This window comes from Nematostella vectensis, chromosome 2, assembly GCF_932526225.1.
Source record: "Nematostella vectensis chromosome 2, jaNemVect1.1, whole genome shotgun sequence".
NCBI lineage: Eukaryota > Metazoa > Cnidaria > Anthozoa > Actiniaria > Edwardsiidae > Nematostella > Nematostella vectensis.
In genome coordinates this window covers 4,653,850-4,665,868 of record NC_064035.1, presented here as the reverse complement: position 1 = coordinate 4,665,868, position 12,019 = coordinate 4,653,850, and the positions used below count along the sequence as shown (strand labels likewise).

The 12,019-nt window shown below is 48.5% G+C and overlaps 1 protein-coding gene across 2 annotated transcripts in view; it reads right to left on the bottom strand.

The window, feature by feature from the left end:
• Positions 1 to 7: 7 nt before the first annotated feature.
• The window catches only part of LOC116615981 (transformation/transcription domain-associated protein), a 57,039-nt gene continuing 45,027 nt past the window's right edge, over positions 8 to 12,019 (bottom strand). The window contains exons 107-122 of one of the 2 annotated variants that reach the window (XM_048724305.1): positions 11,725 to 11,925; positions 11,477 to 11,551; positions 11,150 to 11,277; positions 10,932 to 11,031; positions 10,498 to 10,705; positions 9,912 to 10,001; positions 9,655 to 9,757; positions 9,384 to 9,491; positions 3,301 to 3,408; positions 3,027 to 3,101; positions 2,779 to 2,820; positions 2,386 to 2,601; positions 1,636 to 1,777; positions 1,218 to 1,414; positions 634 to 748; positions 8 to 553 (exon numbers count right to left, since the gene is read on the bottom strand). In XM_048724305.1, the coding sequence (XP_048580262.1) occupies positions 444 to 553; positions 634 to 748; positions 1,218 to 1,414; positions 1,636 to 1,777; positions 2,386 to 2,601; positions 2,779 to 2,820; positions 3,027 to 3,101; positions 3,301 to 3,408; positions 9,384 to 9,491; positions 9,655 to 9,757; positions 9,912 to 10,001; positions 10,498 to 10,705; positions 10,932 to 11,031; positions 11,150 to 11,277; positions 11,477 to 11,551; positions 11,725 to 11,925 (2,018 nt within the window). In that variant the 3' untranslated portion in view covers positions 8 to 443. The remainder of the gene's footprint in view (positions 554 to 633; positions 749 to 1,217; positions 1,415 to 1,635; positions 1,778 to 2,385; positions 2,602 to 2,778; positions 2,821 to 3,026; positions 3,102 to 3,300; positions 3,409 to 9,383; positions 9,492 to 9,654; positions 9,758 to 9,911; positions 10,002 to 10,497; positions 10,706 to 10,931; positions 11,032 to 11,149; positions 11,278 to 11,476; positions 11,552 to 11,724; positions 11,926 to 12,019) is intronic. The other variant, XM_048724306.1, reaches the window with a different exon arrangement.

The window sequence follows — 12,019 nt, the reverse complement described above, 5'->3', positions numbered from 1 at the left end:
CATTGTGTTTTTTTTTACATACAAGAAGCGGTTTATTTTAACAAGTACTATAAAGGGAAAATTCTAGCTTACCCGAATCCTACAAAACCCCACAGAGATTTGACTTAGAAGTATGGCTATGGAACCGGGACCACGTGACGACGGGTTAACGGCCTAGCATTGCTACCTAGTCAGCCACAACTTCGTTCTTGTTTAATCCAAAACTATTATTTGAAGTAATTTCGAAAAAGCCATCTTAAAACAAAATAGCCATCTAACATGTTTTATACATTATTCACTAATTTCGATCGCAAATACTACAATACTTTTCCAAATTATCCGATGGAAACGAATGCTTTCTCGCGCGTGGTCTTTTCCTAAGGGTTACAAAACGGCGACTGTCAGAGATCCCTAACTTGTGGTCACATGGTGTGTGTGTGGGGAGGGGGGTAGTCAAGCCAAGCCTATAGCCAGGGATGCCAAGCGGGGTCCATGCGGCACAAGTTGTCACCACTGGTAGCAGCAGCGATCAGAGTCGACACCTTGGTCTCACCTCCCTCGTACTGCGCTAGATCTATAACAAGAAATGTATTTGGTGTTAACTAAATGGAACAAAATGCGCCTACTTTGACTGGCTGGATGCGGTCGCCTTACTTTGCAGTCGAGTGGTGATGGCGTTGACGGCGCCAGTGACTAGAGTGATGAGCAACTCGCTGTCCATGTCTGCAGGAGGCGAGCTCAAGGGAAGGGTGAACGTCTCGTCTTGCTTCTGAAACATAGGCGTACTTTACTTAATACTTCTCAAAGTCCAAAAAAAAAAAATGGTCATACAAACGTTTTAGAGAGAACAGGGGCAACACTTCTTACTCCATAGCGTATCATTCTGCGGCCGGGTAGTGTGGGGTTTCGGGTGGTTAGCAGCATACCCTGGGTTACAGGTTCTCGCACCGCCAAAAACCAGAAAGTGCAACGAATAAATGCCGACGAGAGTGGGTGGCGCCTCGTCGCTCCGACTATTATTTGACGCTTGTTCAGGTAACCTACTGGCTCAGTTCGCTTTTGCGAGAAAAGCGATAGTACATAAAATAGGTTACTCTATTTTTATTAGACGGCAGTTGCTGTCCCCGGTAGTAATCCCGTGCTGTGTAGCTAGCCTGAAGGAAGGGGAAGGCGAGGAATGCCTGCACGCGGTCCCATCTTACCTTAGCAATCGTTGGTTTTGTTCTGACAGACTATACCTTCTTATGCCAGGCGATCATTTCGTCCCTCAGCACCGCGCGCAGAATGCTCTGAATGCTGAACTGCGGCTCAACCAGACAGCGGGCAGCTGCGACCATGGACGCCGACATGACTCCGCTCACGCCCAATGGGGTAACAAACTCCGCCATGTTAGGCGTCAAGCGAAACGGCACAGGGCGGTTAGCATCAAGCTCACCTACAACAACAAAATGTCGTGAGTCATGTTCAATATTATTATATCCCGGAAATAAATACTTCCTTTCTCTTTTTTGAGTAAGGAAATAAAAAGAAAATCCGAAAAAAAAGATATGCTTGCTGACAAGATGTCACCGAGTGAGGCTAGCGATGCAAAACCTCATTTTGAGCTAAACTTTTCTTGCTATATCGCGTCGATCTTGTTGGTTACTTGTCACTTACCCTTCGAGTCGTCGATCTCAAATCTGAAATACGTGACAGTGAGTCGGCCCGAGTCCTGCGCGACCTGAAGCATCTCGGATCCGAGACGAGTTAGATGCAGTGTGAACTCGGCGAAACACAGCAACGTCAACTGAACGCAGAACTAAACACACAAAGAACAGGCAGGTGAGCTCATTGAAACAAAAGCGTCAACTGATGCAAAAACAAAACACAAAAGCAAAGCATAGGACCTCGGCGAAACAAACAAACGAACAAGACACGCCAAATTGCCAAGACACGCTAAATTACCAAGACACGCCAAATTACCAAGACACGCCAAATTACCAAGACACGCTAAATTACCAAGACACGCTAAATTACCAAGACACGCCAAATTACCAAGACACGATAAATTACCAAGACACGCCAAATTACCAAGACACGCCAAATCACCAAGACACGCCATTACCAAAACAAGCCAAATCACCAAGACTTGCCAAGTTACCAAAACATGCCAAATTACCAAGACTCGCCAAGTTACTAAGACACGCCAAATTACCAAGACACGCCAAATTACCAAGACACGCCAAATTACCAAGACACGCCAAATTACCAAGACACGCCAGATTACCAAGACACGCCAAATTACCAAGACACGCCAAATTACCAAGACACGCCAAATTACTAAGACACGCGAAATTACCAAGACACGCGAAATTACCAAGACACGCCAAATTACCAAGACACGCGAAATGCGGCAGTGGTACAGACCTGCTTCCTGAATGTCCAGTAATCGGTGGGGTCCGCGTACGTGTACTGGGCCCATTCCTTCAGCATAATCTCTGGGACCATTGTAGACTGGATCTCGCGGAGGATGTCCCTCAGCACCTGATGAGTAACTTGCAAACCACGTGACTGCACGGCGGCCAAGCGCTCGTAGTACAGGGCTATGGGCGAATCTGCTTCGATGTGCTTGCGGTCACAACGCTACAACCAAGGCATGATTAGGGAGTTCTAGCAGGGGCGACGGCAGAAAACAGAAAATTCATAATCTATCTGCGTTCGCTGAATTAGAAATTAGGATCTAGTTCTAAAGTTCTTGTAAAGTATGAACTCTAGTTATTTTTGTGTCGGGCGCAGCATGGTACAGTAAACGAGTCTTACCTTGCCTAGTATCTCCCTAAGAGAGATGAACGAAGGATTGTCCTACGATAAAAACAACAACAACAACCTGTGAGTGCGCTGTGAAGTGACATCGGCCGTCAAGTGACATCAACCGTCAAGTGACATGGACCGTTAAGTGACATGGACCGTTAAGTGACATCGACCGTTAAGTGACATCGACCATTAAGTGACATTGACCGACAGGATGGAGGGAAAGACAGGCAGACAGACAAGCTAGACGTACTGACCTCAATCAGTCTCATTTGCGGCGAGACGGCAACAACTCGAGGTACAGAAAACAGGAGATGTCTCTTACAAGCCTCCTATGGCACAGGAAAAAAATATGACAGGAAAGGGTTATTGATATTCAATATTCCTTTAGCGCAAAGTAACATGCAAAAGTCGTGACCAAATGCTCATGATATATGTCCTCATGGATAATCAACTAAATAAGAACCATTTATAAGAGACGGTACACGACACAGCCACATTGAACAAATAATTTTGGTAGGAAAATGGTACCTTTCGTTTTTCGAAGTACAAGTTGAGAAGTCGCAGCAGCTGGAGTATGCGTTCCTCCCGACGAGATTCTGTCATACAGGCGTCATTGACAACAAGATAGGGGTAAACCTACACAGAAGATCAAGTAACAGTTACACAATATTAGTTACACAAGGTACACCTGCCTTGCCATGTCCAAATACCACCTTACACTGAACTTGCCATGTCCAAATACCACCATACACTGAGCTTGCCATGTCTAAACAACACTGTACACTAACTTTGCCGTGTCCAGACCCACTGTACACTGAACTTGCCATGTCCAAACACCACCATACAGTGAACTTGCCGTGTCCAAACACCATCATACAGTGAACTTACCATGTCCAAACACCACCATACCCTGACCTTGCCGTGTCTTATCACCACCGTACACTGACCTTGCCGTGTCCAAACACCACCGTACCCTGACCTTGCCGTGTCTTATCACCACCGTAGCCTGACCTTGCCATGTCTTATCACCACTGTCCACTGACCTTGCCATGTCTTATCACCACCGTACCCTGACCTTGCCGTGTCTTATCACCACTGTACCCTGACCTTGCCGTGTCTTATCACCACCGTAGCCTGACCTTGCCGTGTCCAAACATCACTGTACCCTGACCTTGCCGTGTCTTATCACCACCGTAGCCTGACCTTGCCATGTTTTATCACCACCGTACCCTGACCTTGCCGTGTCTTATCACCACCGTACCCTGACCTTGCCGTGTCTTATCACCACCGTACCCTGACCTTGCCGTGTCTTATCACCACCGTACCCTGACCTTGCCGTGTCTTATCACCACCGTACCCTGACCTTGCCATGTCTTATAACCACTGTACCCTGACCTTGCCATGTCTAAACACCACTGTACCCTGACCTTGCCATGTCTAAACATCACCGTACACTGACCTTGCCGTGTCCAAACACCACCATACACTAAACGTGCCGTGTCCAAACATCACTGTACAATGACCTAGCCATGTCTAAACATCACTGTACAATGACCTTGCCATGTCTTATAACCACTGTACCCTGACCTTGCCATGTCTAAACACCACTGTACCCTGACCTTGCCATGTCTTATCACCACCGTACAATGACCTTGCCATGTCTAAACATCACTGTACAATGACCTTGCCATGTCTAAACATCACTGTACAATGACCTTGCCATGTCTTATCACCACCGTACCCTGACCTTGCCATGTCTTATCACCACCGTACCCTGACCTTGCCGTGTCTTATCACCACTGTACCCTGACCTTGCCATGTCTTATCACCACCGTACCCTGACCTTGCCGTGTCTTATCACCACCGTACCCTGACCTTGCCGTGTCTTATCACCACCGTACCCTGACCTTGCCATGTCTTATCACCACCGTACCCTGACCTTGCCATGTCTTATCACCACTGTACCCTGACCTTGCCATGTCTTATCACCACCGTACCCTGACCTTGCCGTGTCCAAACATCACTGTACCCTGACCTTGCCGTGTCTTATCACCACCGTAGCCTGACCTTGCCATGTCTTATCACCACCGTAGCCTGACCTTGCCGTGTCCAAACATCACTGTACCCTGACCTTGCCGTGTCTTATCACCACCGTAGCCTGACCTTGCCGTGTCTTATCACCACCGTAGCCTGACCTTGCCGTGTCCAAACATCACTGTACCCTGACCTTGCCGTGTCTTATCACCACCGTAGCCTGACCTTGCCATGTCTAAACACCACCGTACCCTGACCTTGCCGTGTCTTATCACCACCGTACCCTGACCTTGCCGTGTCTTATCACCACTGTACCCTGACCTTGCCGTGTCTTTTCACCACCGTACCCTGACCTTGCCGTGTCTTTTCACCACCGTACCCTGACCTTGCCGTGTCTTTTCACCACCGTACCCTGACCTTGCCGTGTCTTATCACCACCGTACCCTGACCTTGCCGTGTCTTATCACCACTGTACCCTGACCTTGCCATGTCTTATCACCACCGTACCCTGACCTTGCCGTGTCTTATCACCACCGTACCCTGACCTTGCCATGTCTTATCACCACCGTACCCTGACCTTGCCGTGTCTTATCACCACCGTACCCTGACCTTGCCGTGTCTTATCACCACCGTACCCTGACCTTGCCGTGTCTTATCACCACCGTACCCTGACCTTGCCGTGTCTTATCACCACCGTACCCTGACCTTGCCATGTCTTATAACCACTGTACCCTGACCTTGCCATGTCTAAACACCACTGTACCCTGACCTTGCCATGTCTAAACATCACCGTACACTGACCTTGCCGTGTCCAAACACCACCATACACTAAACGTGCCGTGTCCAAACATCACTGTACAATGACCTAGCCATGTCTAAACATCACTGTACAATGACCTTGCCATGTCTTATAACCACTGTACCCTGACCTTGCCATGTCTAAACACCACTGTACCCTGACCTTGCCATGTCTTATCACCACCGTACAATGACCTTGCCATGTCTAAACATCACTGTACAATGACCTTGCCATGTCTAAACATCACTGTACAATGACCTTGCCATGTCTTATCACCACCGTACCCTGACCTTGCCATGTCTTATCACCACCGTACCCTGACCTTGCCGTGTCTTATCACCACTGTACCCTGACCTTGCCATGTCTTATCACCACCGTACCCTGACCTTGCCGTGTCTTATCACCACCGTACCCTGACCTTGCCGTGTCTTATCACCACCGTACCCTGACCTTGCCATGTCTTATCACCACCGTACCCTGACCTTGCCATGTCTTATCACCACTGTACCCTGACCTTGCCATGTCTTATCACCACCGTACCCTGACCTTGCCGTGTCCAAACATCACTGTACCCTGACCTTGCCGTGTCTTATCACCACCGTAGCCTGACCTTGCCATGTCTTATCACCACCGTAGCCTGACCTTGCCGTGTCCAAACATCACTGTACCCTGACCTTGCCGTGTCTTATCACCACCGTACCCTGACCTTGCCATGTCTTATAACCACTGTACCCTGACCTTGCCATGTCTAAACACCACTGTACCCTGACCTTGCCATGTCTAAACATCACCGTACACTGACCTTGCCGTGTCCAAACACCACCATACACTAAACGTGCCGTGTCCAAACATCACTGTACAATGACCTAGCCATGTCTAAACATCACTGTCCAATGACCTTGCCATGTCTTATAACCACTGTACCCTGACCTTGCCATGTCTAAACACCACTGTACCCTGACCTTGCCATGTCTTATCACCACCGTACAATGACCTTGCCATGTCTAAACATCACTGTACAATGACCTTGCCATGTCTAAACATCACTGTACAATGACCTTGCCATGTCTAAACATCACTGTACAATGACCTTGCCATGTCTTATCACCACCGTACCCTGACCTTGCCATGTCTTATCACCACCGTACCCTGACCTTGCCGTGTCTTATCACCACTGTACCCTGACCTTGCCATGTCTTATCACCACCGTACCCTGACCTTGCCGTGTCTTATCACCACCGTACCCTGACCTTGCCGTGTCTTATCACCACCGTACCCTGACCTTGCCATGTCTTATCACCACCGTACCCTGACCTTGCCATGTCTTATCACCACTGTACCCTGACCTTGCCATGTCTTATCACCACCGTACCCTGACCTTGCCGTGTCCAAACATCACTGTACCCTGACCTTGCCGTGTCTTATCACCACCGTAGCCTGACCTTGCCATGTCTTATCACCACCGTAGCCTGACCTTGCCGTGTCCAAACATCACTGTACCCTGACCTTGCCGTGTCTTATCACCACCGTAGCCTGACCTTGCCGTGTCTTATCACCACCGTAGCCTGACCTTGCCGTGTCCAAACATCACTGTACCCTGACCTTGCCGTGTCTTATCACCACCGTAGCCTGACCTTGCCATGTCTAAACACCACCGTACCCTGACCTTGCCGTGTCTTATCACCACCGTACCCTGACCTTGCCGTGTCTTATCACCACTGTACCCTGACCTTGCCGTGTCTTTTCACCACCGTACCCTGACCTTGCCGTGTCTTTTCACCACCGTACCCTGACCTTGCCGTGTCTTTTCACCACCGTACCCTGACCTTGCCGTGTCTTATCACCACCGTACCCTGACCTTGCCGTGTCTTATCACCACTGTACCCTGACCTTGCCATGTCTTATCACCACCGTACCCTGACCTTGCCGTGTCTTATCACCACCGTACCCTGACCTTGCCATGTCTTATCACCACCGTACCCTGACCTTGCCGTGTCTTATCACCACCGTACCCTGACCTTGCCGTGTCTTATCACCACCGTACCCTGACCTTGCCGTGTCTTATCACCACCGTACCCTGACCTTGCCGTGTCTTATCACCACCGTACCCTGACCTTGCCATGTCTTATAACCACTGTACCCTGACCTTGCCATGTCTAAACACCACTGTACCCTGACCTTGCCATGTCTAAACATCACCGTACACTGACCTTGCCGTGTCCAAACACCACCATACACTAAACGTGCCGTGTCCAAACATCACTGTACAATGACCTAGCCATGTCTAAACATCACTGTACAATGACCTTGCCATGTCTTATAACCACTGTACCCTGACCTTGCCATGTCTAAACACCACTGTACCCTGACCTTGCCATGTCTTATCACCACCGTACAATGACCTTGCCATGTCTAAACATCACTGTACAATGACCTTGCCATGTCTAAACATCACTGTACAATGACCTTGCCATGTCTAAACATCACTGTACAATGACCTTGCCATGTCTTATCACCACCGTACCCTGACCTTGCCATGTCTTATCACCACCGTACCCTGACCTTGCCGTGTCTTATCACCACTGTACCCTGACCTTGCCATGTCTTATCACCACCGTACCCTGACCTTGCCGTGTCTTATCACCACCGTACCCTGACCTTGCCGTGTCTTATCACCACCGTACCCTGACCTTGCCATGTCTTATCACCACCGTACCCTGACCTTGCCATGTCTTATCACCACTGTACCCTGACCTTGCCATGTCTTATCACCACCGTACCCTGACCTTGCCGTGTCCAAACATCACTGTACCCTGACCTTGCCGTGTCTTATCACCACCGTAGCCTGACCTTGCCATGTCTTATCACCACCGTAGCCTGACCTTGCCGTGTCCAAACATCACTGTACCCTGACCTTGCCGTGTCTTATCACCACCGTAGCCTGACCTTGCCGTGTCTTATCACCACCGTAGCCTGACCTTGCCGTGTCCAAACATCACTGTACCCTGACCTTGCCGTGTCTTATCACCACCGTAGCCTGACCTTGCCATGTCTAAACACCACCGTACCCTGACCTTGCCGTGTCTTATCACCACCGTACCCTGACCTTGCCGTGTCTTATCACCACTGTACCCTGACCTTGCCGTGTCTTTTCACCACCGTACCCTGACCTTGCCGTGTCTTTTCACCACCGTACCCTGACCTTGCCGTGTCTTTTCACCACCGTACCCTGACCTTGCCGTGTCTTATCACCACCGTACCCTGACCTTGCCGTGTCTTATCACCACCGTACCCTGACCTTGCCATGTCTTATCACCACCGTACCCTGACCTTGCCGTGTCTTATCACCACCGTACCCTGACCTTGCCATGTCTTATCACCACCGTACCCTGACCTTGCCGTTTCTTATCACCACCGTACCCTGACCTTGCCGTGTCTTATCACCACCGTACCCTGACCTTGCCGTGTCTTATCACCACCGTACCCTGACCTTGCCGTGTCTTATCACCACCGTACCCTGACCTTGCCGTGTCTTATCACCACCGTACCCTGACCTTGCCGTGTCTTATCACCACCGTACCCTGACCTTGCCGTGTCTTATCACCACCGTACCCTGACCTTGCCGTTTCTTATCACCACCATACCCTGACCTTGCCGTGTCTTATCACCACCGTACCCTGACCTTGCCATGTCTTATCACCACCGTACCCTGACCTTGCCATGTCTTATCACCACCGTACCCTGACCTTGCCGTGTCCAAACACCATCTTACACTGACCTTGCCGTTGTTGCCTCTAATAAAGAGACGACGTGCAGAAAAGTTATGTTTCTGGACCAGCTCGACTTTTGGCATGAATCTTGCGATGCGGATGTAGTAGGGGCTGTGCTGTAGACCAAAGGTGCACCATTAATACATACCACCATATATACAAGATGGACTCGTAAAAAGTAGTTATTTGTATGTAGATTTTCCAGAATACCTGAATGGGTGAGAAGAGTTGAAAAATGTCACCAAGAGCATTTCTTGTAAAATGGCGCTACAGACTCACCGTGTTCGCTTTAGGCATCAAGAACTCCCCTGGCAGCTCCACCTCGGCGGTGGATATGGTGAAGTTACTTAGAAAACGGCATCTCTCCTCCAGCAAAAACGAGCTGTAAGGAATAAAACATTAAAATTGGCGAAAACTCCAAGCAATTACTTCAAACTTGAATAACAGCAAAGAGGAACTAAGGCCAGTGATGTTCCCGCATCAATGCAGAGACAAATCGGTACGTGTGCTTGACAAGTTGAGCAAGCGGATTTTACCTTGGTAACAACTTAGCTTTTTCTTCAAGAATACGAATCCATTTCTTTAGCTTGCTGATCAGACTGTGAAGACCCATCGCTCCTGGGACACTAAAAATACAACACACAGAACAGCTTCCATTATTATAGGACCCCAAATTTTCCCCAAATAAAAACAATAGTTATTAGTGAATAGATAAACCTCTTCCTACCAACACCCTAGGTTCGTGTGGATGCTAGCTCTGTTAAGCGAAGACAGAGTAACATCTCTGACCCCCAGTGACTCCTTGTACTTAGTGCTACACAGGCCTGCCTTAACACGAGTACATATGGATGGGTTATCTTTTTTCACATGATCCCTTATCAACTTGCCGTGCCCATGGATATTCTCACTAGTTCTAGTAACACCGCTGTATTTTACAGCATTCTCTAACTCATATCCCAGCTTAACTCCTGCAGCAATGCTGGCCAGTGATTTGTTGTTATTACACTGGTAGTTAGAGGTTCCTCGCACCTTTTGCTACAGGGGAAGATTCCAAAGGCGTGTTCAATTAATCAGTACCAAGGGTGAAAGTGAGTTCCTCTCTCTTTGGCGTGTGAGATTTACCTAAAGTCAAAATCGGAAGCAAACTGCTCCTTCAGCTTCTGGAAGACTGGATCCTGTGCAGTGGCCTGTGCGCGGCGGGCGAGAGACTCGGACGCAGCAGTGGATAATGTAGTGGAGACGCTTGAAGCAGGCTCAAAGCCAATACCAAATGTGCTCACGAGCTTCTTCACGAAGCTGAGAGTGTGTGGCGTTATACGCGCACTAGATACTGAGAAACCCAACAAAAAAGGTCAGTCAAACATAGTGAAATAAGGCTAGGTAGGATAAGATTGTAATGTGAGTTTAATTAATGTGAGGTAAAGCTGTAAGATGAGGTGAGGCGGTGAGGTTAAGTGAAGCTTTTAAGTGAAGATGAAAGAAAATGGGAAAAAAGATAAGGTGTGATGGAATTAGGCGATGTTCTTATACCTTAAACTGCAACAGAAATCACTCACCATCTCCCCTAGTCTCAAATGCCACTTGGTAGCACTTGGTCAAACCTTGACGAAGCTGCCTAAGGACTTCCTCATGCCAACACTCTCTAAACCACACCATCTGAAGCGAAGAGCACCAAATGTCAGTATAATACCATAGACTATCCAAGAAATGCAGAAATGCGAACAACAAACGTTGTAATACCCTGGGCCACCCTAGAGACACAGAAGCACGTTACCTGGTCTACAATGCCCTCCAGGGCAGACAGTAGTGTGGGATGAAGGTCTCGTAGCATATGCATGATCTTGCTGCAGCGCCACATCTGGGCAGTGGCTCGGATAGCACCCGGGTCACTCTGGCTTGCTCCTACACCACAAGTATTGATTAATACTCTAAAACGTTTGTGGCTACATGTCATCAAGCATACGCCTAAAGGGCACTTCTGTGGCAGAGATGTTTGAGGAACCCCCACAAAGACTGTTTTGTCTCCGAGAATTTCTAAGACAGCGCCTCTACTTTCTTAAAGATAATGTTTCCTTTGATCCCAAAGACTGAAATAAAGTACCTGCAGTGTTGGATCCCGAGGAAGACGTCTGTTCTGAAGATGTTGCACTAGATGTTGACTGAGCCTTATTCGCAGCTGGACAGAAACAAATACCTATGTTACGGAAGCTAACAATTTCAAGTATAAAAGGCCACGATAGCAGTTAATGCCACGAAGCAACTAAATGTTGATTATGTGTCTATGATTGGTATAAATGGTTTATGATCTAGCTTATGTCCACAAAACAGTACTACATCGTCATGACAAACCTGTGTTATCTGAGCTTGCCGGAGCAGCCTGTATAGTTCTAGTGGTTGTTGCTGCTACAGTAGTTGTAACTGCCTTAGACGAGCCCGTAGAGTCCACTGTACTTGCTGATGTTGTTGTTTTGGCATCTGTAGAGGCGGTCGAAGTAGCTGGTTGACCCTGGGCGCGTTGGCTCGCGACAGTTGCCGCAGCCTCAACTTTGTCTGAACAAACAATTTTAAAATTACTTATCTGAGCGAGTCACTAACATACTATACCAATAATACCGATTGTATCGATAATAGAGCATTGGACATT